General features: G+C 53.9%; 1 protein-coding gene across 3 annotated transcripts in view; it reads left to right on the plus strand.

The window, feature by feature from the left end:
- Positions 1-26,898, plus strand: part of OGDH (oxoglutarate dehydrogenase) — a 65,899-nt gene that overhangs the window by 13,659 nt on the left and 25,342 nt on the right. The window contains exons 1-4 of one of the 3 annotated variants that reach the window (XM_042962887.1): positions 968-1,067; positions 1,989-2,237; positions 12,859-13,050; positions 14,388-14,478. In XM_042962887.1, coding sequence (XP_042818821.1) covers positions 2,016-2,237; positions 12,859-13,050; positions 14,388-14,478 — 505 coding nt within the window. In that variant the 5' untranslated portion in view covers positions 968-1,067; positions 1,989-2,015. Of the gene's footprint in view, positions 1-967; positions 1,068-1,988; positions 2,238-12,858; positions 13,051-14,387; positions 14,479-14,595; positions 14,699-16,662; positions 16,754-26,898 lie in introns of those variants that run through there. The other 2 variants (XM_042962877.1, XM_042962895.1) reach the window with 2 other exon arrangements.

The following is a 26,898-nucleotide window of genomic DNA, read 5'->3' on the forward strand; positions in this document are numbered from 1 at the left end:
GCAAGTTTTCATTTGTTGTTGGTTTTCAGAGCACATGTTCTGCTTTTTCCTTTTTTTTTTTTTTTTTTTTTGAATTAATTAATACCTACACTCAACGTGGGGCTTAAACTCTCAACCCCGAGATCAAGAGTCACATGCTCCACTGGTTTAGCCAGCCAGGCACCCCCCCTGCTTTTTCCTTTTGCTGACCTGTCTCTTCCAAGCCACAAAGCCGGCTGGGTGCCCTCTCCATCACAGGCCTTATGTGTACTCTGATCGTGTTGGGGCCAAGAGGAAGAGTTCTTGTAAACAGTACAGAGGGTAGTTTACTCAACATGTATTTCTGGGGAATTCTCAGCACATTTCAGAGCTTGGATCTCCCTCCGGTAGGTGGGGGGTGGTGCATGACTCCAGCCAGGGCACCTACTTTGAGGCTCTGGCGTGAGTGATGTGTTAGGCCAGCAGCACACAGGGCAGCCCTGGACAGGGGGCTGCGGTGAGCCTTGCCTCCCGCCCTCCTGGGGTCTCCGGGGTCTGAATAGAGGTGCCCCTGGGCAGCTAGGATTCTTGGGAGGAGGACAGCATAGGGCCCCTGCCCTCAGACACGCAGGGTTCTTAGACATGGCTGCAAGTGGTTCAGGGTACCCTGGGAACAGTCTGGCTCTCGCATGGTCTGGTGGATACAGCCGCTTCTTTTGTAGTGTGGCTGTGTTGGACAGGTATACACGTTAAGCTTAGTAAAATTATGACCGTCAAGCACTATGACCGCCAAGCACAAGGTCCACTCAGATCAGAAGCAAGTAAGTGGCCCCTTCTCCCCCCTCCCTCCCGGATTCCCTGCCCTCCCGCCCCGGCCTCTCCCTTCCTCTCCAGCCACTGAAGGGCCAGGCAGAACAGGAAGACAGGGTTTGCATCCTGGCTCTGCTGTTGATGGCCCTGTGACCTTGGGGACTTTCTTTCAAGAAAGAAACTGAAACTCAGAAAGGCAGTCCATAAGTAGAGGAGCTGGCACCTGGCTTCTAGGGGGTTTGTGGGGTTCGTGGAGTCCTGTCGTGTCTCATTGCTGACCGTCTAGCAGCACAGGGCAGGTAGACATCTCTTTAACCATGGCTGTGCGTACTTTCCTTTTGAACCTTTGTTAGAGCCACTCACTCCCCTGGCAGAACCGCCTTGCCTCCCCCCCACCCAGTGCTTGTGAAACATGGCCTTGCTGTGTGTGGGGTGTCAGGATCCTCCGTGCGGTCCTGCCCGGCTCACCCCACCCTCCCTGTCTTTCATCAGACAATTCTTGCTCTTCCTCTGGGCCCCTTCCACACTTTTCCACCTCTGTCTTTCCTTCTACTGATTCTTTTATGATTGTTTTCTCTTCTGCCTCAAGATAAATTATTTGAGGGTGAACACAGTGTTTTTCTAGTTTCTCTGTACTTTCCAGAGCACTCTGGGTCCAGCAGGTGCTCAGTAGTTCCAGGATAGATTAGAAAATGTTTTTCTCAGGGCACCTGGGTGGCTCAGTCAGTTGAGCGTCCGACTTTGGCTCAGGTCATGATCTCACAGTCTATGAGTTCGAGCCCCATGTCAGGCTCTGTGCTGACAGCTCAGAGCCCAGAGCCTGCTCCAGATTCTGTGTCTCCCTCTCTCTCTACCCTACCCCACTCACACTCTGTCTGTCTGTCTCTCTCTCTCAAAAATAAACACTAAAAAATTTTTTTAACAAAAAAAGAAAATGTCTTTCTCGCTTTGTAATTAATCCTGATCTAATCCCACTGAATAATCCTTGTTGCCTTTTCTGTGATTGTGTCACACGATGCACAGACTTGACAAGTATCACATGTCGATCGTTGCTTCGCTTCCCTCCTATGAGACCGAAGCTGCGTCTCCCCCTCGGTGTCATGTCAAGCGCGGGCCTGGGCACTGGGGCGGGGCGCAGGGTCCCTGGTGTGTCCGCCAGTCTTTCCTGGTGGCCTTGTTCGCTAAAACACTTTCTGACTTCTCTTCCCTTTCTTGTGCAGACGCTCGCGAGAGGCTTCGGGACGAGAATGTTTCACTTAAGGACTTGTGCTGCTAAGTTGAGGCCTTTGACGGCCTCCCAGACTGTGAGGACGTTTTCACAAAACAGACCGGCCGCAGCTAGGACGTTCGGGCAGGTTCGGGGCTATACCGCCCCCGTTGCTGCTGAGCCCTTCCTCAGCGGGACTAGCTCCAACTATGTGGAGGAAATGTACTATGCGTGGCTGGAAAACCCCAAAAGCGTACACAAGGTAAGGCTCCGAGCAGACATCTTCCTGTGTTTGGTGTCTCGGCCTGCCATTGGCTGGGCATCCAGGTAAGTGCCAGTGTGCTGAGGAGCCCTTGGGAAGGCAGGCGGCTGGGAGCCCCACCGACCGGAGTCCTCCACATCGGCCTGACCACGACCGCCACACCACCGGAGGAGCGCTTCCCTCCCCTTGACAAGCCACGCACTTGAGACTTGCTCCTGGGAACAGAAGGCCCATCTGCCCTGCGAGGGTGTGAGAAGGACGTGCTCCACCTCCAGCATCTCCCCGACGACGCTGCAGGACACAGACAGCGGAGACAGGCCGCGGCCAGAGCGGCGACCCCGTTGGATGCTCCCCAGTCCCGTCATGCCAGGAGCACCTCAGAATCATCACATTGGTTTCTGCGCAAATGGCATTTCCAGTTAGCGTGCCGTGTTTTTCCTCCTATATCTGGAAGTGAATTCCCTGCAGGCTTCTTTCTGATGTACTTCTGTTGCCTGTGAGGCACGTCCTCCCGGTCACCCGTGTGCATGAGTCCGCCCACAGGGCAGGCCTGGCCTCTAAACTTGACTGGTTCTGACACCCATTTCTTGTGTTCACATTGGGCGGCGGTCCCACGGTAGGAACCAGAGGGTGGTGGGTCCCCAGGTTGCCGTCGTGCCCCGACGCAGGCCGGGGGAGGTTTGGCGGAGACAGTGCGTGTGAGGTGCTCAGGGCCTGTGCAGAGGAAGCGCCCGACGGAGCCTGGCTGCCATGCGCTGCCGGCCTCGCGCCTTCCTCACTTGTGAATCTTAGGGTCTCATTATCAGAAGGCAGCCTGCTTCCATCAGGCCCCCGAGAATCCGCTTTACCCTGAAATGTTAGTGGTGTGTAAGGTTGGATACGTTCATGTGACTGCCACAGCCGCCGGCCCTGTTTCGTTGCGAATGCCCTCCTGGTCTGACCTCACTGCTCAGGGCACCCAGCCAGTCATTCCCTACCAACCTGGAGGCCACTGGCTCCCTGAACAAGGTGAAGCCTGGTTTCCTTAAGAGTAGGTGTTCCCTGGCCTGCAGACAAAGACTGCCCACAAGTGCGCTGTAGGAATGGCCGTGCCTGGCCGGCTGGCAGGCACTCTGCAGACAGGTGTACGCGGTGCGCTCTGGAGGGGTCAGGTCGGACAGTCGTCTGGTGCCCCAGCCTGTCCCTCTGCCTTCCTTTCCCCAAACACAACCTCTTCATGGAACTAGCCACGTCTTGTATGTGTGCTGACGGGCCCAGGCTCAGGAGCATCCACACCAGTGCCTGGCCTCGGACTGCATTGCAGTTGGGAAGCGCACCGTGGCTCCGGCACAGAGCACAGACAAGTGGGGCTGACATGGCACCACGGCTCCTGCCGGAAGCTTCTTGAGAAGGTTTTTATGGGGATCTGATTGTAAACCATGACGCCTAAATGGGGCCAGTTTTCCTTGAAAAAAATTTTTTTTCTATTAGGTTTGCTATTGTTGTCAGTAGTTTGAGTTAATATCATTATGATTATTACTGGGTTTTTTTCCAAAATCCTTTTTAATCTTTATTTTTGATAGCATGAGCAGGGGAGGGGCACAGAGAAAGAGAAACAGAATCCGAAGCAGGCTCCAGGCTCTGAGCTGTCAGCACAGAGCCTGACACGGGGCTTGAACTCACGAACCACAAGATCATGACCTGAGCCGAAGTCGGACGCTCAACCAACTGAGCCACCCAGGCGTCTTTGATTATTACTGGTTTGGGGGTTTTTTTTTAAGGACTTTTTTGAGAATCCAAGAAGTAGTGCGTGCAGTCTGGGCTGTAGGGGAGCCCCCTGATTTCATTCCCACTCATCATCACCAGTAACAGGACTGGTCTTAGGCCAGCTGAGGCCCTGTGGACCCCTGGGACTTACTCTTTAGACCAGCTTTTGGTTCAGCAGAAAAATTGAGGGTCAGGTATAGGGATTCCCCATGTACCCCCGGCCCCCATGCCCGGTCTCCCCTACCATCGGCACACATGCTGGGGTTACGACATTTATCAGGCTGGGGAACCCACGCTGACACATCTTCTTTGCCCAAAGGCCCCTCGTGGTGGTATGTGTTCTGAGGGTTGGGACAGGTGCCAAGTGACATGTATCTCTGTCATGGTTTCCCATGGTATCCCAGTGTTTCCACTGCCCTCAAAGTCCTCTGCACCCCACCTGTTCTTGGAAAGTGTTTTTACCACATGGTTTCAAGGAAGCCCCTCAGAGGTTCTCAGGCCGGGAAGGGGTGGCCATGGTGCCCGTCCATCCTGGGGAGGACAGCACACCGACAGGTCCACTGACAGGCACAGGTGCCGTGGGGCCGGGGTTTTGGGGGGAATTCAGGAGGGGCATGGCCCTTGGACTCTGCAGGCCAGAGCGATCACCACATGGAGATGCCACAGAGACATGGAGGATGCCAGAAAGGGACTTTTCAGTTTAATGAGAGAGTACGCACAGGCTATCATCCCCGGGTCCGATTTTACATGCTAGTTTCTGTTGCCAGGGTTCTTCAGGGGGCGCACGTCAGTGGGTGTGTCCTCGTCCACCATCCCTACCCTGTGGAATTGATCACTTCTCCAGGTTTCCTTGGAGGCCCCATACCTGTGTGCGTGCTGTTTCAGAGACACAATCTGGAACTTTCACCAGATTTTAGAGGCATCAGCGACTACAGAAGTCCTCAGAAATAATTGACTACGTTAAGAATGCCTCATTTGTTCTCGTGTTTTAGAACCCATGGTTCAGGAAGAAATGACAATTAGATTTTCAGGTTTAAACTGAGTGCCTCTGATCCCCCACTTGTGCGTTGTTGTGGGGTGCGGCCTCCTTGTCCTGAGGGCTGCTTCTGTCCCCTCCTCCGTTGGCACAGAACTTGTTCGTATTCGGCAGGAACAGCACAAGCTTAGCATCTCCCCTCCCTGCCCTACTGTACTTAGCTTTCTGATTACTTCTGTAACATTTCCTGTAGAGAGAAGAGTACGAAGTGAGCCTCTGTGAGGAGACCCACATCCACCTTCAACGGCACTCTACAGTTTGCTAGGCCTTAAACCTCTTCCTTCCCCACTCATTTGTGCTGGTTGGTTTCTTGGGGGCAGGGGCGGGGGCGGGGGTGGCTGGGAGAGTCTGAAGGCAGATCCAGACCTGAGTCATTTCCACATGGCTCTAACCAACACAGGGATGTCTTCCTAACCACACCTAACAAAGTTAACAAGATAATTCTCTAACACCTAATCCTCAGCCTCAGCCAGCTGCCTTCGTAACTTACGGTTAGTTGTCATACCCGTTTTTAAAGACCACTTCTATTTTGAAATGTCTAATTGTGGAAATTGGTAAAGTAATTGAGCAATTTGGAGTCGCAAGCCCCTCATGCTGCTGGTGCCCAGGTCAGTGGCTGGCCCCGACGGCGCCCGTACGGGCTGCAGGGGCCCCCAGCCCCCCTGTGCCCCCTGCTGCGGCCTCCCCCACTGTCCCCTCCAGTCCTCCACACCTTTCCAGGCACAGCTCACCACCTGAAGCCCTAGGAACCCCCAGCTGGGGCTTGTGATGTCAGCCTGCGAAGCCTCCCTCATGGGGTCTCAGCCATTCTGGGGACAAGTCAGATGGCAGCATCTTTCGTTCATGTCTCAGAAACGCATAGAACCAAAGGCAGATTGCCCCATTCATGTGTCAGACAGGCAGGCATTGGGAGCCCCTGAGCCCTTGCCAGGCCCCATTTGTGCACGGAGGCACGTGCCCACCCACACACAGAACGACGTCAGCCCTGGTGCTGGCGGGAGACCCACCAGGCCTGTGCTCGCTGGGCCCCCCACAGCCTCAGAGATTGCTTCCCCCACCAGGCCTTCTGGTGGCCTCGGCCCACTTCCTAAATGCCGTCTTCCTCTTTTCATAACCACATCCGTTTCTTATGCCATTCCTGGGTCGGCTCCAAGTGTAATGACAGCTCTGTTCCAGCGTGGTCACCGCACCCGAGGCGGAGTCTCCAGACTCGGTCCCACCTCTCGGGGCTCGGTCGTGCCCCCCTTCTGGCCTGGATAGCTCTGCCTCTTCCACGCTCATAAAACATAGTCCTGTCGTTTTCTGTGAGTGAACCAGACCAGCAGGGAAAAACACAGCCCCCAATTCATGGTGACATGTGCCTGCTCGCTCTGTGGTTTTGAACCATCCCGGGCTGTGCTTGGAGAACCGGGGGCGGGGGGACACCTATGTTGAAGGTTCTTGGAGCGCTTTGTGGGATTTTGGTGAGGGAGGCTGCGAGCCTCAGCCGTAGTGGCTTTGTGTATTAAGTTAACCAAACAGGTGGAGTGCTTTTCCTGACCTTGGTATTCAAGGGGCTTTCCACCTGCATGGTTCAGTCCAAGGACAAAGTGAGCACGTGCAAAGAGTGAGAAGCAGGAGTAGCGCCTTCCGTTATGCGGTTATGCGTACATCAGCCTGAGGACAGCGGTGGGGGGGGGGGGGGGGGGACGGCTGTTGGGACCCTGCAGGGCCCTGTACGCCCAGGCCAGGTGCCGCCTCTCCTGGGTGGGCTGTGATGAGCGAAGCCCCGAGGAGTCTGAAGATCCTCGGGCTCTCGGGTTGGAAGTGAGCCCGGGACTCAGAGCCCACAAGGGGACGTGCTGCATGCCTGGGAGGACCCACCGTCACTGTCTGGAGGGACTGCCGCCTTCAGTCCCTCAGGCAAAGGCCCATCACCGTCCGCGGAGTCCACGGGCAGAGCAGAGGGCACTGTCCTTGGCTGGTCTTGGGTGGTTGCTGGCATTTTGCTCATGCGCCCTCTGGAGAGATGGTGGCAGAGCCTGCCCAGAGATGTTCCCTCCCCTGTGCTGTGCTCTGACTGCACATAAATTCTTTCAGTCTCTGTAACCGAGGAAGTCCCAAGCAGAACCCCCAGTTTTAGCGGCTTCTAGTATGAAGTGTTCCACGGTGGCAAGGCAGTTCCCGACCCCAGTGCGTGGTCAGTCCTTGCCTTCCAGACACAGTGTCCCTGGATGGAGGGGTCAGAGCCCCACCGGAGGGCAGGCATACACAGTGTATTCGAGGAAGGCCGGGACCCAGTGTCTGGCACAGATAGAGCACTTCAAGGTGGGTGTGGGAACCGTCCAGGGCAGCCTTTGCATGTACACCCACGCCATGGCTGGGCTGCCGTGCACAGTCCCCTGGATGCTTAGGAAATAACACAGGGCCACCAGCACACTTCCTGAGCCCACAGAGCCCGTGTGCAGGGGGCTGGGGAGGACAGGAGCCTGGGAGCAGCACCTGCTGGCCCCAGTGCCACCCTTAGCTTGGGGAGCTGCTGCTGCATGTCTGTAGGGATTAGCCTGAAGCAGCCAAACCCTTGTTTCAGGATGGCCACTGGTCACTTAATGCCCCAAGTTTCATGTTTGTAGCAGCTAAACATTGTTAACATTGGAACTTAGTAACGCGGTTGTCTGTGAACATGCTGGGTCCAACCCCAATGACTGTGGGTCACTAGATCATCAGCCTCGTGGTGGCCTTTGAGCCTAGGGTTCGGTCCGTTCCGAGGTGGCCAGAGGCTGCCTCACCCACACTCCCCAAGCTGGCTTTACAGCAGGGTCCTTGGCAGGATGCCAGCAGAGGGTGGTGGTGGCGTCAGGTGACAACATGTGCCAGACCAGGGTGTGGCATGCAGGTGCATGGCGCCCCCCAGTGGAGCAGCGTCTGAAGGGGACTTTGGAAAAGGGGAAACGGTCTGGTCACCCTAGAACCCAGAGGCGTACGATTTGGTGGCCAGAATCAGCATCAGTCGCGCCCGTGGTCAGTGTTGATCAACAGCTTCTGCAACAAATCCAAGTATCCTGATGCTTTTCAAAGCATGAGCAGGTGTGCAAGTGCCAGACATGCTCCTCACACTTGCAGGTGAGGAGTCGGGCACCCACACTGCTCAAGCCGCTTCCCTGAGACAGGCTTGTCGCCACAGGGCCCTTCGGTCACACGCTATGGGGGCCTTCCTTCCCAACAGCAGAAGGGTGCCAGGTAGCACGTGTGCCACCCTTCCGAGACCAAAGCTCCTTGAATGGCCTCTGGCATGAACTCCACAGCCGGGAACTAGGCCCAGAGGCGCTTGTGATCTGCTGACTGAATAATTTAGGGCAGAGTCCACTTGCCTCACTGACCTGCTCACACCCATGTTGCTGGTGAGCAGTCCTATGCTGACCAGTGCCAGCACCTTCTCTGAGCTGAGGTGGGGCCTCTGGACTCTGGAGGCTGCAGGTGTCTACAGCTGACCCCCCACCTGGCACCTCACCTGACCCCCATCTAACCTCCCACCTGACACCCCACCTGACCCCCACCTGGCACTCACCTGGCACCACGCCTGACCCCCCATCCAACCCCCCCACTTGGCACCTCACCTGACCCCCCACCTGGCACCACAGCTAACAGCACACTTGCCGGACTCAGCCTGTGAAGGAGTCTGAACCTGATTTATCTCAGTTGAGCACCTACTGTGTGCAAAGCCCGGGGACATTGCAGAGGAACAGGGACCTGTTTGCAGCCTTGCACGTTCCTCTGCTTGGCTCTCAGAACGTTGGGACTGCAGGGAGTGCCTGGCAGGTCTATGGGAAATTGGGGGAATGCGGGTGCCATGGCTTTTGGGACAGAGCTTCAATTACCTAAAATTTAAGAATCGTGGGTTCATTTTGACCAGAATATTCCACTCGTTTACATTCAGAATGTACCGTGTTTTGGTGGTGGTCTCAGCCCCACAGCTCCACTGATGGCTATGCCCCCTTCCCACACAGCCCCTGCTGGCTCCAGCCCTTTCTCTGGTCTTGTCTCTGGCAGGTCCCTCGGGTCCTCTCCTTGGGCTCCTCATACCAGCCGTCCCCCAAGCACCGTCTCTTCTCACCTCCGCACCTGTGCCTGCTGCTCCCGAGAGAAGGGAGGGCTTCCCACAGTCATCCCCCTGGCCCCAGGCTTCCGGGACACTGCATGAGGCTGCCTTGGTGTGACCACGGGACCAGACTTTGGAGTAAAGTGCTCACCTTGTGTGTGTGTCCCGTGTGCCTTTGGGAAGAGTGTTCACGTGCAGGGAGAAGGTCATGGGAACCCTCTGGTCCTGGCAGGAGGAGAAGCTGGCGCCTTTTCGTATCCCCCCTCAGGCCACCACTTCCTCCAGCGGTGGGCAGAGGACTGGGTATCCATTACTGGCCACCGGAGGCCACTCTCCAGACCCCAGACAGAAGCCAGTTCGGCTCAGCTTGTTTCTCGAGGTGTTCAGAGACCTGTGCTTTCTCCTCACTCCTTGCTGGGTCACCCGAGTGACTGCTAGAAGCACAAGTCCCTGCGCCGTGGACTGGGGCATCCACACAAGAGCACGCGATCGTTAGGGATGAGTCTGGCTCAGAGAAAAAGAGAACTTCACTGAGGTGGCCAACATGGACAGGGTTTTTCTTGACAAGAGCTTGGGGCCACCTGCCTTGATGGCACATCAGCCTCATACCTTCAGGCTCAAGGAGCCTGTGGGCAGACACAGGCATCCTTTTCTGGAAGCTTCCTCCTCAAGGAGGGGAGGGGCGCCCCTGACCAGTGCTGCAGCCTCGTGGTCACCTGTCCGCGCACAGGTCTGTAAAACCTGCCATCCAGGTGTGTGCGTGTGAGGGCTGTGGTTGTCAGATAGGAAGCTCTCTCTCCAGGTGGTGGCAAAGGGCCCCAGTCTGGAACAGGCGGGCAGAGGTGAGAGAGAGAGAGAGAGAAAGAGGCTCCTCAGGGAACAGAAAGCACTAGAGGGACAAGGCGCGCCCTCCACTTTCAGGCAGACTTTTCTGAGGTCTGACCAACATGAGTGGCAGCGCGGCAGCGGGTTTGCAGGTGTGCACAGCCTCCTGGGCTGCTGTCCTTGGGCGGGTCACGTGAGGGCAGGTGCCCAGCCTGGCCGGGTGTTGGGGGTGAGCACCAGGGGAGCGGGTGCTGGCTCCCTGCTTTCTGTAGGACTGCCACCAACCAGTTTCTTCTGACCGCCTCCAGTGCGAGCAGGGTTCGTGGCCATACGTTTGTCCTCGGCCAGTTGAAAGTCACCTAGAGTTGTATTCTGAGCACAAAAGAAGGTCAGAGAGAGGAGGCCCAATGATGGTGATCGCCCCCTTTCTCAGGGCCCAGGCTGGACGGGCCCCCACAGCCTTTGTCTCCCAGCTGCGCCCTCGGTGTCTGCTGGAGAGGCCTTTCATTTCGTCATCTGCTTGGCGGGGGGGGGGGGGGGGGGAGGGGGACGGGTGAGCAGGGCCGTGTACTTGGGGTTGCCTGCCAACCTGGGTCCCCGCTGCTCAGGGCCGCGTGCTGGTGGTTCTTGCCTGGCTGCTGCTGCCGTCTCAGGCAGGGGGCTTCTTTCAGGTCAGGGAGAGCCCTGGGCCACAGCCACTCCCCAAATGCAGGGGCTTCCTGAGACCTGGTGGCAAAGCTCCACGAGGTCAGAAGTGGGGGGGGGTGTCCTTGTAAGGAATCAAGTGGGTGCCAAGCAGTGGGGATGAGAGGGTGGGGAGGGCAGCCTCATCCTCCCCGAGGAGTCCACACTGAGGTGGCCTCTCTTTCCCTCCAGAGACTAAGGCAGCTGCCTTCTCTGGTGGACACGTGTCAGAAGGGCCAGCATAGTAGCGGGACGATGTTGGAAAGGGGAGGGGGGTGGCCCTGGGCCTCTGAGTCCTGGATTGCACAGGGCATCCGGCCTCAGATTTCATGCCACAAGGTGCTTTTGTGTCGGTATTAAGGCAGGTGCCCCCAGAGAGCCACACTTCCCTCCCACCGTCAGCTGGCACACTCCAGCTTAACCAGAAAGGTAAAAACAGTTAAAGCATTTTAGAATTGTTACTGAGTTCTAAATCACATAAAGTATACAACTCCGTGTTGGACAGTCATCTCGTTTCTGGTTTGATTTTTTTTTAATTAATTTTTTTATTTTAAGTGTGTTTCTTTTGAGAGAGAGAGTGAGAAAACCCCAAGCAGGCTCCACACTGTCAGCACAGAGCCCGATGCGGGGCTTGAACCCACGAACCCTGAGATCATTACCTGAGCCGAAGTCAAGAGTCAGACACTTAACCTACTGAGCCACCCAGGTGCCCCTAAAAACCAATTTTTCTGAGTACAAAAGGAATATGTTCTTATTGTAGAATGGTTTAAACATTCTGCAAAGCTCCCTCAAAAGTGGCTGTAGGGAGAAGCCAGACTGTCCTGCAGGAGGCGGTGCTCTGGGCCAGCACAGTGAGCCGGTAACACCGGTGATGAGCTTGTGAGCGGCCACTGAGGGGCCATGGACTCAGTAGGTCTGTGCCCTGAACAGCACTGAAGAGCCCTTCTGAGAAAGCCAGAAGACGGCGAGGACCAGTGTCAGCCCGTGCCCCAACAGACCCACTCGCTGCCCACCGAGCCCCGGCCAAGCCACTCCAGAAATGGTCCTGGTAGCTCTTCCTGGGCGGACAAGCACAAAAGTCCAGCGACATTCCTCCTGTCCAGACTTTCCACAAGTCTAAATCAGAGCTTACTGACAGAAGAATCTTGGAAACTGGAGTATGTGTGGCCGACAGGAAAGACAGTGTTCTCGTGTTTCTGAATTTGCCACTTTTCAATAGTGTTCTTTTCTCTACAGGAATTTTACTGAGTTTTCATCTCCCTGACCTCTAAAATATTTACTTTAAGCCTCATACCTTTGCATGAGATGATAAATTATTCTAGTTCGTGGTATCTATGCAGATCAGAAATTGGACCGTCCAAACACGGGATAAGCAAATGTAGGAGGAAGAAGTAGATGAGGTGGCTCACATGTGCCTGGAGGAAACTGCCTGCAGGTCATGTGTGAGCGTCTTTCCCCACGTGAGTTGATCTTTATAGCAGACCTGTGAGAAGTACTTGTGTCTTCCTCTCACAGATAAACCGAGCCCAGCAAGTCAGGAGGCTCACCAGGATGTCAGGGCCAACACACCAGGTCCCCTCTCTGAGCTCGCTCCCTGGGCCCTTAGCTCCAGAGTCGCCCTTCTGAATTACCAACGAGACTGTTTGTCTAGGGTCCGGTGAGGGAGCCCGGCAGGCTGCCCAGTACAAGCTCCCGGCTCCTTACAGGCCCTGGTTCCATTTTGCACCTGGGGACACGAGCATGAGCAAAGCCAGCCTGGGCCCCCAAGGCCGTGCCCAGTCTCTGGGGTTTGGAGACGCACTTAGGATGCCCCTTCCCCCTCAAGTGGTCTCGTGGGGGCAGCTGTAGAGCTGCAGGCCAGGGCCAGGAGCTCTGGTCTTCGCGATAACCGGACCAGGGGCAGATGGGGTGGGAAGGCCCGTGTTCACCTGCCCGCCCCGGGCAGCCTGCCACAGAGACACTCGGCATGTCACTGGGGTGTGGCATTGCTGGGCGACGTTGGGCCTTTGGGGTTTTGATGGCAGGGCAGCCTCAAGTCCTCCGCATCTTGGGGTGGGGGTGAGGAGGGGTGTCCTGCGGGGATGCTGGGAGCAAGGCCCCATACTTCAGGCCTGGGATCAGGCCGTCCAGCGGAGGAGCACATCAGCCCCCCCAGGATGGGACTTGCCTGCCAAAAACAGAGCTCCTTTGGGCTAAAGATGAGTCCTGTGTCTAAGTGATCGGGATAACGTGAGTTCTTTGTTTGTCTTTAGTCATGGGACATTTTTTTCCGAAACACCAATGCTGGAGCGCCCCCAGGCACCGCCTACCAGAGCCCGCTCCCCCTGAGCCCAGGCTCGCTGTCCACCGTGGCCAGAGTGCAGCCCCTGGTGGAAGCCCAGCCCAACGTGGACAAGTTGGTGGAGGACCACCTGGCAGTGCAGTCGCTCATCAGAGCCTACCAGGTAGGGCGCCGGCCGGGCGGTGGCACATCTGTGACACCGGGCGCTCCGCGTGAACTGTCCTATGACTAGCACCCCCCCAACCCTGAGACACACCCTCCCTGCCCGGGGGCCTGGGGAGCACACCTGAGATGTGCCAAGATGGAAGGAGCCAGGACAGTCTGACCCTGTTTGCAGATGTGAACAGCTCCTCATTTCTTCCCATAAGTTGGCAACAAGAGCTTGTGGGCAGGGAAAGAAGGTCATGGCTGGGGGGTGGGGCGGGGTCCTAGCCACCGGGAGGGAGCAGTGACCAGGCAGGGTGTGCCCCTTCTCAGTCGCCAGTGCCCGGATACGACAAGAGAAAACGAACCCGCAGAGACAGAAACTGAGCCCGCAGACATGTGAGGGTGGAGCAGTGTCCAGGAATGTTCCAGTTGGTGATCAGCACCACTGAAGGGAGTGTCAGGGCAAGTGGGGCTCCCCTGACATTTCTCCACCTGACGGGGAAGAGCCCAGAATTCAAACCTGAGCACCTGTTCTGAGGGTAGCCCCGAGAAGGATAGGAGAAGTCAGGCCTGGGGTGTCCCTCTGGGGGCCCCTAGACACCCGGGGTGTCCCTCCCGAGGTCCCTAAGCACCCAGGGTGTCCCTCTGGGGTCCTTGGCACCTGGGCTTGCTGCAGTCTCCTCATCTGTGTTCTGTCTCCCAAGAGACGACACGGCTGGGGCAGGTGGGGCAGGGGAGGGTAGTGGGTCCTGGCGAGCAGACGGAGAAACTCCGAGCCAGTGGCCAGCAATGCTCTCCAGCATTGTTCAGTTGAAAGAGGCATATTGGGTGGCTTCTGACTGTCGCCTGCCTCCTGCAGCCTTAGTAATGTCACCTGGTCCCATGTGCCCCCCAGCAGCCACCCCTTCACAAAGAGCTAGCACACAATCGTGGGCGAAACAGTCAAGACTTAAAACTGGGAGGGATTTTCTTCCTTCTCTTGCTCCTCGGGCAGTTGGGATCAGATGGGAAGGCCCTGTGCCTCTCAGCGGGCCCGGCTGGGTGTAGGGCAGACCCCCAGTGGCCACTGCCCCCCCCAACTCTGGGCCAGCACCTGCTCATCCCCTCTCAGGGTGCAGAGGTGCTGAACTGTGTGGCTTCACGTGGGAGTGAGCACCCAGCATGTCCCGCTCCACTTACCCAGGGGGCAGCAGGGCTCCCCAAAACTGATCTCTGAACCGCCAGGTTCATCCGTGAGCACAAGCGTGCTTCACGATGACGACTAATCTTGTTGTTTTGGGTTCAGGTTGGACCAGGTGTAACATCCCCCACAGCCCGGGTCCTGCTAACGCCTGCCTGTGTTATTGCTTCCAGGTCAGGGGTCACCACATTGCAAAGCTTGATCCTCTCGGCATTAGTTGTGTAAATTTTGATGGTGCTCCGGTAACTGTGTCTTCAAACGTGGGTGAGAATGCGTCTGTAAACGCTAATTTTAATGTAATTTTACTTTTTTTTACCCCTTCCCTCTTTTTTTTCTCCTGTCCTCTTGTGTGTGACCCCTCCCTCGCTGGCCCGCTCGTAGATACGAGGGCACCATGTAGCGCAGCTGGACCCCCTGGGAATTTTGGATGCCGACCTGGACTCCTCCGTGCCCGCTGACATTATCTCATCCACAGACAAACTTGGTGAGGGTCTGGGGGCGGCCAGCGCCGCGCCGCCGCCCGGTGTCACATCTGTGGCAGCCAGGGTGTCTTCAGGCACCAGGGAGAGACTCTGAAGTTTCCTTCGTTCTGATCACTCAATATTTAGTGCGTTTGGGACGAGTTACGTTTATCCCAGCTTTTCAGCCAGACAGTGTGAGCTCAATTGTCTGGGTCTCAAAATTGGAGAGTAAAATTTGGGGCAGAAAAGGTTTGTGGCACAGAGGAAAAGATGGCCTCGCTGGGCAGGCAGGTCAGAAGACATGCCGGAGGCCAGCTCTGCCGGCTGGGTGTCCAGATCCCGGTGCAGTGCGGCCTCCACCCCTCCAGGGACTCTTCTTGGGGCCGTGGGCACGCGCTGTGCTCCTGGGCACGAGACATGGCTGCCTGTAGCGGGCGGGTCCGTTCTGTGCGCTGGCTGTCAATCCGTAAATGCTGGTGATCACACCGAGGAAACTTTGGAAGGTGTCCCGGCGTGCAGGGAGGCGTGTGTGTGGCGCTCGGGCACTTGCTGTCACGCGTCCCCACCCTTCCTTTGCCACCGCGCAGCACAGGGCGCTGGGTTCACCCTGCAGCTGCTTCCTCCAGTTAATCTGCTCTTGGTCACTGTGCCACTAACCTGTGCTGAGACATGACTGATCTCGAAATGGCCAGGCGTCCACAGACACACCGTGCATGCTACTAAAACTGACAATTGCCTACCTGCCTAACGCTGCCCTATCGGGGGGACGGAACCCACCTCCTCGAGTAACGGTCTCCCGCACCGTAGTGTCCCGGCACCCCGTAGGCTAGGTTTCAGACCGAATCGCTGCTGTCTCCACTGGAGAAACGCTGCTGGGGGTGCAGGGCTTTCTCCCTTTCCTCTCCACCCTGCAGCACTCAGGCCCTACTCTACCAATGCTTGCCTGTCCTGAAGCCCTGGCTGGCGCCTCCACTCCTCCCCAGGGAGTCCCCTCCAGGTGTGGAAGGCAGGCGAGCCGCCCGGGGCCAGCTGGGGGCCTGGGGCCTCTCTCCCAGAGACCAGTGAGGGCCTCGGAGGCTAGTGTTCCCAGACGCGGGAGGTGGGGGCTGCCATCTCCCACCTGACACCGCATCCCGTCTGGGGGCATCCGTGCTGGCAGGGTGCTTGGTATTAAAGTGGACCTTTCCTGCTGGTTCTGGGCTCTCATTAGCACTGCAGGGAGGGGGGCGCGCAGCTCTGCTCTGCCCCATGTGAGGCTGGTCAGGCCAGTACCCAGCTGCATCCTGCGGGCTCCGGCACAGGATGCTTACAGGTCCCCTGGCTGGTCTGTGCAGGGTGGGAAGCCTGTGGACTCTTCGGTGTCTGTTCACAGCCCTGGCCCGGGGCAGAGGTGGGGGTCGGGGCAGGGCTTGCATCATGCTTTCCAGTTCTTTCTGGGCTGCTGTGGCCTCCTCTTAATATTCCATCTTAGAATAGTGTCCCTGGGCATTTGTGCTTGTGTGAAGTTGAGCCTCAGCACGGAATAGTTGTGCTGAGTTCTTGCTTTACGTGCAAACAGTGGAAATAAATCTGCAGGAATGTCAGTTTGGCACGTGCAGGTCTTCAGGAAAACAGCCCGTCCAGCCTGACCGCTGCTCATGGACCCAGACACAGGCGCTAACGTGCCCATGGTCTCCTCTGGGCTACAGGCCTGGCCTCAGCACCAGCCCCCTTGGTGGGAGCGGCTGTGCACCTCCATCTCCTCATCCGTGAGGCTGTTGCAGAATTAGATAAACTCGTTAGAATGCTTCCTGGAGCTTCCTGAGCTCCGTGGGAGTGTGAGCTAGTGCGGTGCTTAGCAGTCTTCTGACGTAAGTAGCTGTCAGACCTCGTGGTCACAATGAGAGCAACTGAGCGGGCAGGCAGCCTGGGGTCACACCGGAGTCAGGAGTGGTGAGGGAGCCCAGAGCCACAGCCGGAGTAGGGTGGCCTGCACGTCCCACGTGGAGGTCTTGGGGACGCACCACCCAGTCACGCGGCAGCTTCCCTGGGCCTGGGACCCTCTCGCACCTCCTCCAGGCTGACCTCTCCTTGTGGAGGTGAGCACAATTTGTCCATTCTCTTATGGGGAAACCGAGGCTGGGGAGAAGCTCGCTCCACACATGTTTGAGAGTACGTTCTGCTGAAGAATCACGTGGGAGGGGGCACAGCGCTGGGCAGGCGTGGGCCCCGGAGACAGACAGCACGCGGTGTCCCGTGCTGAACTCGTGTGCGGTGCCGGCATGGCTCGTGTCCACTCAGAGTTGTTTTTTTATTTTAAAGAAAGTGGATTATGTGAAATAGTTTCCACGAAGCTCTTGCCCCTTGGCCAGTATTGAGAAGGGGAAATGCTGGCCTAGGGTCTGTACCCTACCGTCTCGTGCCTTCCAGCACCTGAATAAACAGATACCAGTAGCCAGGCTCATACCCGTCCCAGCAGGCTCTGTGGCCAGCAGTGCTCCTGGACAGCCAGGGCTCCAGGGTTATGTCGGATGTGGCGCACACAACACCGCCAGTGTGGCAGGAACGTTGTTGAGGACATGATTATTTTAACTACGATTTTAAATTTACACTAATGTTGGTACAGTTTCTGAATGAGGCCACAGTTGGGTAGGTGATTACTGGGAACGGGGCACCTTTTCCCACCTTTTGCGGGGAGCCAGGTGTCCCAGGTGGGCCCCAGTAACGCATCTTCATCTGTGTCAAGTTGTACCGTCAACCCCACGTCTGTGGAGGAGAGTCCGGAGCGCTGACCTGAGATGCCCCGGCACACGCTCCACCTTGAACCCCAGGGGAGACCGTGGGGGGTGCAGACAGGATTGGGTTTCCTAGTGAGACCTCTTCTGCTTGGTGGGAAAGATGGATCAGGGTGTGACGGATGGAAAGGTCTAGATAGAGAGTCCTGTGGCGTCGGGGCATTGCCATCTTCGCTACGGACTGTGGACGCAGCCACGTTGCCTCGCCTGTGTGCGGTTCTGCCTTGGTGTGAGATTTAAACACAATTAAAGGGGGCCCGAGACAAAATCTGTAAAGAGCAGGGAAGAACCTCATGGCGCTGCTCCTGTTTGCCACCATTGTTCACCTTTGAGTTCAGTGCAGGGGTGGGGCGGGGGGGACGTGGCTGGAGCCCCCTCGAGCTCAGCTCCAGACCTGCACAGGAAAATTGGTGTGACACTGAAGCCTGCCCCGTGAGCGCTTTGGCTCCCTGCGCGTTTGCACAGAAGCGTTCACACTGTGAGTGTGCAGTGGAGCACTGTGAGTAAAGGCCACGTGCGCACCTTAGTTCGGAATACTTTATGCTGAAAAGTGCCGTCCGGCCTTCCTCACATCCAGACCACAGTCACAGTGGAAAGTTTGAAACGTTGAGAATCACCATGTGACACAGAGACAGGGAGTGCACAAATACGGTTGGACAAACAGGGCCCATAGACTTGCTGGTGCAAGGTTGCCACAAATGTGTCAACTTCTAAAATTTGTTAGACGGATCCTGTCTGTGAAGTCCAACAACGCGAGGTATGTCTGCAGTTACAGAGCCAAGTCAGAAGTGCAAGATCACGGCAGCATTGATGCTTGAGTGCATTAGTGAGGGACAGGACCTCCCTGCCCGTCCTCCTGGTCCTCCCCACCTGCTCCAGCGATGGGGCCTCCCTGCCCGTCCTCCTGGTCCTCCCCACCTGCTCCAGCAATGGGGCCTCTCTGCCCATCCTCCTGGTCCTCCTGGTCCTCCCCACCTGCTCCAGTAATGGGGCTTCCCTGCCCATCCTCCTGGTCCTCCCCACCTGCTCCAGCGATGGGGCCTCCCTGCCCATACTCCTGTTCCTCCTGGTCCTCCCCACCTGCTCCAGCAATGGGGCCTCTCTGCCCATCCTCCTGGTCCTCTTGGTCCTCCCCACCTGCTCCACCACTCCACATCCCCCAGGGCCAGTTGTGCTCCCTTGATGGCCGGGGAGAATAACTAAAATAGAGTTGATTTTTTAGTCAACTTTCCTAATTTCAGAGCAACAGAGAACAATTCACTTAACGTTTAGGGACTGCCATGTGTGGCGTGCAGAGCCACCAGACACCCGAGTGAAGAGCTGGGAATCAGGCTGGAGTCAAGCCAGGGCCACAGGGGCCGTGCCCTGCAGAGGTGTCCTGCTGGACGCCCCGGGGCACCATGGCTGAATCCCAGCCTCTCTACGTCCAGCGTGGTGTCACGTGTGGATAGCTAGGGCCCCCATGCACTTTCTGTAAATGACAACCAGAATGCCGCTGCCCCTCCACTCACCTTCAGCTGGTGTCTTTGTTCACGTTTTATTTTAAAAAGACAAAGAAGTACAGATGAAACTGAACACGTCCACATAACCAGTACAGAGTGAACAAATGTAAACATTTCAGGACATTTCGTGTGTTGCCTGTAGATTGTTAACAGATGTGGCCCCCTACATTTCCCTGTTGGGTGGGGGTGGCCGTCTGGTGTGGTCCTGTGTCTTAATTCTGAGGATAGAAGGAGAAAAATGAAGATTCTTTATTCTTGCCCAAGCCGAGTATCCGCACTTCTGTGCAGAACTCGACGATCTGTTGTTGTATTAAGAGCCACCGGCTCTGTGGTCTTTGCTGGGTGCTGCTGTCCCTGTGGGTGGGGAGGGGGGCTTACCACCCAGAGCAGGGGTCCTGCCTGCCCTGCCTCAGAGTTTTCACTCTCAGCCCCCAAGACGGCATCCACTGGCCTTCCTCTGCACTCCCAGGGCAGGGACCAGCTGCAGTGACCGTCAGGCCTGGGTGCCCCGCTGCCACGAACCTCCCCGGGCTCATGCCCCCTGCTGGGTGACCAGGGTCAGAAAGGTGCTCTGTGCATCCAGACGAACGTGTGGGTTTTCGCCAGTGGCCTGGAAAGCGCCAGGAACGGTACAAGCACTGAAAAGCTTGCAGCGGGAGCCATGTGTAGGCCCCCTGGGTGGTTCTCTGCAGCTGGGCTCCCCCCCAGCTCTGCCGTCTAGCCAAGGGGGGGGACCGAGGACCTGCATGTGTCCTCTAGGACCCATCAGAGTCTGGAGGTGTAGGTCTGGTCTGTTGCCTGGTGTTCCGGATTCTGAGGACGGTATGCTAGACATTAGGCCTTCTCCTTTTCTGTTCCCAAAGCCAGCTGGGTTGGGTGGGTCTGACGTCCCAGGAGAGGCCTGTGTCAGCCGCTTCTTCCAGACAGGACGGGACGGGTCGGGAGAATGTCTTGCCGCTACTGCGGTGGCTGGCCCACATCCCTCCCTCAGGATCCCCTCACTCCTGCTCTTCCTGAGAGGTTTCCACACTTACCCCAGCAGCTCTCAGCCCCCAAGCCCCACCCTGTTCCCTTTTGGTGTCTGTCTGTGTGACGGTGTCTGTGCTCCCCGTGACCATGGTGACGGTGCAGGGTTGGGGTGTCTGGGTCCTCAACTAACTCTTGCTGTCTTTTTCCTCCTGCGCTCACCCACGCCACCTCACTCTGCCTCTCAGACCTTGCAGTTTTCAAGGAACGACTCCGAATGCTAACCGTAGGAGGTAGGAAAACAACGAGCCTCTCCCCTTTCTTGAGCCGAGGACTTCATTTCAGCAGGATGTGCAACTTTTCCCAGCATGCCATTTGGGGAAAGTTGACTGTTGATTGTCCCGTCATTCGGCTGTCACCCAGCAGGGGGAGCCACTTCTGTGTCGTCTCTGTCCCTGTCCATTTTCACCTCCTGGAGTTTGTGGCCGCTGCTTCGCTGGGCTTGTCCGGTGCAGGTGGCCTGTGGCTCCTGCCGGGGCCGGCGGGGCCTGACGCCACACGATGTTGTGCATGTCGGCTCCTCCTCACCACCTTCCGTGCTGTGCCTTCCACGGGGCTCTGGATTCTTTCAGATTCTGCTTCCCGGGCATTTTGGACAAGGTCTCTCTTTGATCTTCCCGTGTGTGAAGGACACCTGAAGTACTGTAAACACGTACTTCATCGAGTAAGGAATCCTCAGTGACCTGTGCTTCTGGGCAAAGTACCTTTGAGGAATCCAGAGTGAGGTGCTGGGGGCCATCTGCCTGTCGTCATCCCCCCCACCCCCCACCAGTGGCCAGTCTTACCCATGCCAGCTGGCGCTCAGAGGGTCTCTTTTTCCTCCATTGTCCCATAGCTGTGACTCTCATCCTGATTGCACTTGTGAGATCGCTGTAGATTCACAGCTCTAAGAGTTCACAGGGGTCCCCCGTGCCAGTGTGGCCACACGTCACCTCGGGTCCTTCCTGCTGCCCTTCTCAGCCCCAACTGCTTCCCCTCCATCCCACCCCGTGGAACCCCTGGCAGCCACCACCCTGATCTCCATTTCTGTGATTCATCATTTCAGGGTGTTATGCAAATGCAGTCATAATACGTCGCATTTTGGATTTGGCATTTTTCAGTCAACGTGAATTTTCTAGGTTTGATCCAGGCCACTCTGTCACTCCAGCTTGTCCCTCCTTGCTGAGCGGCACCCCTTGCCGTGGGCTCTCACCGTTGTGTCCACTCCTTACTCATTAAGGGACCTTCACGTGGTTCCCATTCTTTGGCTCATAGAGTCTTTTGAGAGGCAAATTTTTAAATTCTGATGAGGTCTGGTTTGTCAGTTTTCCCTTTGATGGATTGTGCTTTCGTTGCCAAGCCTACGAACCTGAAGATTGTCTCCTGTGTATTTTTCTAGTGGTTTTTCTAGGTTTGCATTTTACATTTAAATCTGAAAAAAGGCTTGTCTGCGTTTACAGAGCGACTTGCTGACATTTTGGTAACGATGGTGCTAAACCTACAGCTTGGTTAAAGAGATTTTCTGTCTTTACTCCATTGCCTCCCAGTCCATGAATGTTGTATGCCTCTCCGTTTATGTAGATCTTTTTTTATTTCTTTCATCAGCTTTTTGTAGTTTTCAGCTTACCAGTTCTGTATGTGTTGTGTTAGATTTATACCCAAGACTTTTTTTCTTGTTAATGTTAGTGTCTACGTATCATTACCAATATCTAGAAATAGAATTGATTTTTGCATTTATGTTGTATCCTGTGGCCTTTCTGAGCTCGCTTATTCTGGGACTTTTTTTTTTTTTTTTTTTTTTTTTTTTTTTTTTGTAGAGTATTTAGGATTTTCTGTGTAGATAATCATGTCACCTGACAATAGGAACAATTATTTCTTCCTTTCCAATCCGTGTGTCTTTTATTTCCTTTTCGTGCCTAATTGCCCTAGCTAGAACTTAGAGCACTGTGTTGAGTAAGAGTGCTGAGAATGTACATATTTGCCTTGTTTCTGGTCTTAGGGGGAAAGCCTTCAGTCTTTCATCACCAAGTATAATATTAGCCACGGATTTTTTTGTAGATGCTCTTTATCAAGTTGAGGAAGTTCCTTTCTATTCCTATTTTTGCTTATTGTTATTTATGAGGAAGAGTGAAAATTTTCTGTATCTGTTGATACAATCGTATGATTTTTCTTCTTTAACCTGAGAGTATGGTAGATTACATTGATTGATTTTCAAATATTGAACCCAGCATGCATTGCTAGAACAAACTTCTCTTGGTTATAATTTTTTATACATATTCCTGCAACTGTGCATTTCTTGTATTCGTGTTAATGAGGGAGATTCGTCTGTAATTTTCTTTTTCAGCTGTCTTTGTCTGCTCTTTGTGTCAGGGTAATTCTAGCCTCATAAAATGAGGTTTTTTTTTTTTTTTTTTTTTCTTTTCTGTTTTCTGTTTTGGAAGAGATTGCATATATTGGCGTTCATTCTTTTTTAAACATTCGGTAGAGGGGCACCTGGGTGGCCCAGTGGGTTAAGCATCTGACTCTTGATTTCAGCTCAGGTCATGATCTCCCAGTTCGTGGAATCGAGCCCCATATCAGGCTCTGCACTGACAGCTCGGAACCTGATTGGGATTCTCACTCCCCTCTCTCTCAAAAATAAATAAACATTTTTTAAAAGTGCTTAAACATTTTCTAGAATTCTCAAAAAAAACCATCGGGTTTGGAGATTTCTTTTTCAAAAACTTTTTATTTATGAATTCAATATCCTTAATAGTGGTAGAGATATTGCAAATTATCTGTTTCATATCAGGTGAGTAATGCAGTTTGTATTGTTCTAGAACTGGTTCATTTCATATGAGTTGTCAAGTATACATTGTACATGTATAGAGTTGTTCGTAGTATTCCCTAAGTATCTTTTTTATTTCTGCAGGGTCTGTATTGATAGCCGCTTTTATTCCTGATATTGGTAATTTCTGTCTTTTTCTTTGTTAGTCTTATTAAAGGTTTGTCAGTGCTATTGATCTTTTCAAAGAACCAGCTTCTTGTTGCACTGATTCTTCTCTGTTGTTTGCTATTTTCAATTTCAGTTGATTTCAATTGATTTCTGCTTTTATCTTTATTTCCTTCTGCTTTCTGTGTGGGGTTTCCCCCCTCCTTTTCTAGGTTCTTGTGGTTGGAGCTTATATTACTGACTTAAGACTTTTTTTCTCTTTAATGTGTGTGTTTACTACTATAAATTTAGCTGTCCCACAATATGTTGTATTTCTTTTTCATTCAGGTCATTGTATTGATACCCTTTAATACTTCTTCTGTGCTCTGTGGATTATTTAGGGTCATGTTGTTTCATTTCCAATAATTTGGAGACATTCCTTTTGTCTTTTTGTTACTGATTTCTAATTTGACTCATTTGTGGTTAGAGGGTGCACTCTGTTCAATTCCGCTAAACTTGTTGAGGATTTTTTATGGCCCAGGGTGTTGTCTGCCTTGAGTTCCATGGGCACTTAGAAAGAACGTGTGTCCTGCTACTGATAGGTGAAATGTCCTGTCAGTGCCCATTAGATCCTGTTGGTCGATAGTTCTTGAGTCCTTCTACATCCTTGTCTATTTACTTTTTCAATGAATTACTGAGAGAGAAGAGTTGAAGTCTCCAACTATAGTTGTGAGTTTCTGTTTCTCCTTTTGGTCCTCAGTTTTTGGTGCATATATTTTGTAGCTCCACTGTTGAGTGCATGTGCAATTAGGATTGCTGTATCTTCTAGGTGGATTGACCTATCGTTATGTCATGCTCCCTCTGTGTCTATTAACTTTCTTTGTTGTGATGTCTAATTTAGCTGGTAATAATAGAGCCACTTCTGCTGTTGCTTGGGTTTATATGATATATCTTTTTTCATCCTTTTACTTTTAATCTGCCCGTAAGATTATAGTCGAAGTGGATTTCTTAGACAAGCATATAGTTGGGTCCTGTTTTTTTGTTTGTTTGATTTTTAATCCACTCTGCCAATCTCTGTCTTCTAATTGGTGTATTTAGGTCATTTATATTTAATGTAATTATTGTTATGCTAGAGCTTAAGTCTAACTTCCTATTCTTTCTTTTCTGTTTGTCTTCTTTTTCATTTCTTGGCTCTTTTTCCTGACTTCATATGGATTTTTAAGCCTATATTTTATTTATTTATTTATTAACGTTTACTTACGTTTTTTAGTAATCTCTACACCCAATATAGAGCTCGAACTCACAACTCCGAGATCAAGAGTCACATGTTCTTCTAACTGAGCCAGCCAGGTACCCCAAGCCTACATTTTAAAATTTCACTTTTATTTATATATAGTATTTTTGGTCATATTTTCATGTTTTTAGTAGTTTTTTCCTGCTTTTCTGTGGTTGTCTAGGTATGATATTATGTATATAGAACTTACCATAACCTACTGGTGTCGCCATGTTACAAGTTCAAGTGAAGTGTAGAAAGTGCACCTCCCTGTACGTCCCTTTAGCTTCCCCATTTAAAGTAAAATTGTCTTGAATACTTACTCTGCCTACATTTAGAACCACATCAGGCAGGTCAGAGGTTTGGCATCACATCAAACCAAACTTAGAAGACCCAGGAGGAGAAGGAAATCTGGTTTGTTTGCCTGTGTTTTGCCTTCCGTGTCCTAGCTTCCTCCTAGTGTTTAAGAGCCCTTTTGACATCACCTCCTTTCTTTGTAGAGCACCTCCAATAGCTATTCCTTAGGTGACAGACTCTCTTCATTCCCTGTAACTGAGGATATCTCCATTTCCCCTTCGTTCCTAAAGCGTGTTAAACCCGGCACATGGGGTTCTAGGGAGACAGCTCTTTCCTCATGCTCTGGAAAAGTGTGCGGACCCCACTCTGCCCCCTTGTTCCTGATGCAAAACCCTCAGTCATGCAAGTGGTTTTTCCCTCCAGGTGAGGTGTCCTGGACTCCTGCTACTTTTGAGACTCTTTCTTCATCTTTAATTTTGAGAAGTTTATGCCGTGTTTTGGCGTGGTCGTACTTGGGTTTCTTGTGTGAGTTCGTACTACGTCTTGAATCTTTGGGTTGAAGTCTGTGGCCATGTTTGGGGCATTTCAGCCATTATTTTCCAAGTCCCTTTTTTCAGCTTCCCTCTCCCTCCTCCCCTTCTGGGATTCGTGGGCACAACACAGTCTCTTGTTTTATGTCACGTGTCTCCGGGGCTTTCTTCGTTCATTCCCCAGTCTGCTTTCTCTCTCTCTTTCACATTACTTCATTTCTACTGTTCTGTTTTCAGGGTCCCCAATCCTGTGACCCTAATTCTGCCCCTGAGCCTATCTGCCAGCTTTAACTCAGGGCTATTGCATTTTGCAGTTTCAGAATTTCCCATCGGGTCCTTCTTGGCGTCCCCAGTCTTTGCAGAGACTTGGTTCCCCACTGTCTCTGTCACATTCTCATTGCTAACCAAAGTCGTCTGAGGACGGCTCCTGGGGAGCATCCGCCAGGTAATCCCCAGCGTCCATGCCACCGGCTGCTGGTGTCTGTTGCTTGTCTTTCTTCATTCAGTCTGCAGTGTTCTTGTTGTGACGGATTCTTTTATTGAGACCAGGACATGCGGGTGTTACCAGACTTGGAGTCTCACTCGGAGCTCTGTGACAGCAGGGCCCGTCTGCACACTGCTGCAGCAGGGAGGGGCTGCCTCCTCACTGCCAGCTTGGGGTGCGCATCCCGGTCCCCACAGACCCTGCTGACACTAAGATGGGGAAGTGGGCTTGTGCACAACCTCCTGGAGGGAGTGAAGCCTGAGCTCCATCCTGGGCCTGAAGCCTTGGGACGGGGCCAGAGATTGGCATGCATGGCAGCCTGGCAAGGGTGTGGTCTGTGTGCTTGGGTAGAATAGAGCCGTCATTGTCAAAGCTCTCTGTCCTGCTCGGCTGCCCCTCTCCTGACCCTTTAGAGTGTCTCTGATTGGGGCTTTTTTTTGTCTGCATTTGCAGGAGTTCACAGATCTCTGGTTCTTTGCCCCATGTCTGGGGTATGGGAGCCCAGAAGCAAATCCGGGGACCTCACTGGCTGGTCAGCCTTCTTCTCCACCCTTTGACATTGTCTTACATTTTATGTAGGATGTCTGGGTTTCTAGTTGCGGTTAGTGGGAAAGAGATACGAAGATGTCTGCTCCACCTTCCTGGAAATAGGTGTCTGAGGTTCCGTTTCTCACGTGAAACAGGGCTGGCCATGCAGAGGCTCACTGGGACAGCCCCAGAGTGTTCAGATTAGGTGATGGAGGCAAAGAGCCGTGCTGAGGCCAGGGGCACCTTATGCTAAAAGGTCATGGCAGGCTGAGGGTCTCCGGGTCAGAATGTTCCCGAGAGTAGCCACGCCTGGTGTTTTCATCAGCTAGGGAGAATGCCCCTCTCCCCGCGCCCAAATGACTTTGGCTGCCCCCCGTGACTGCCGCGCGCTGGGCTGTGAATGCCCAGAGCCTCCCTGGACCTATACGATGACCTGTCCTCATTGTTGGTAGAATAGCGGCAGGACACGGACGCATGGGGTCACCCACACCAGTGCTGCCATTGCTACCCCCACGTGAAAAAGCCAGCAAAAAAGCAAAAAGTGTTTGAAAAACAGAATTTGCTTTGAAGTCTTACAAAACGTGTACAGAATTGTTAAAGACATAAAGGCTGTGGTTCCCATGGCAGCTTGAATGGGAACACCGGGGGACTCCTGGCCCATGTGCCGCCAGTGAGTCAGCTCTGGGGATGGGGCCTGGAAATATACAATTTTACAAACCTCCCAGCAGTTCAGACACACAACCGTATTTGCCGGCAACTGCCTGAGTCCTACACTGGGCTGTCGCGTCTTGTTGCCACTTGGGTAGGCAGAAACCAGGACACAGTCTGACCTTGCACAGCCAGGTGACAGAGACCGCGGTGCGCTGGCGTAGAGCTTCCCTGTCCGTCCTGGCATCTGGGATGCTGGTGTGAAGTGACC

Source organism: Panthera tigris, chromosome A2 (assembly GCF_018350195.1).
Source record: "Panthera tigris isolate Pti1 chromosome A2, P.tigris_Pti1_mat1.1, whole genome shotgun sequence".
Taxonomy (NCBI): Eukaryota; Metazoa; Chordata; class Mammalia; order Carnivora; family Felidae; genus Panthera; species Panthera tigris.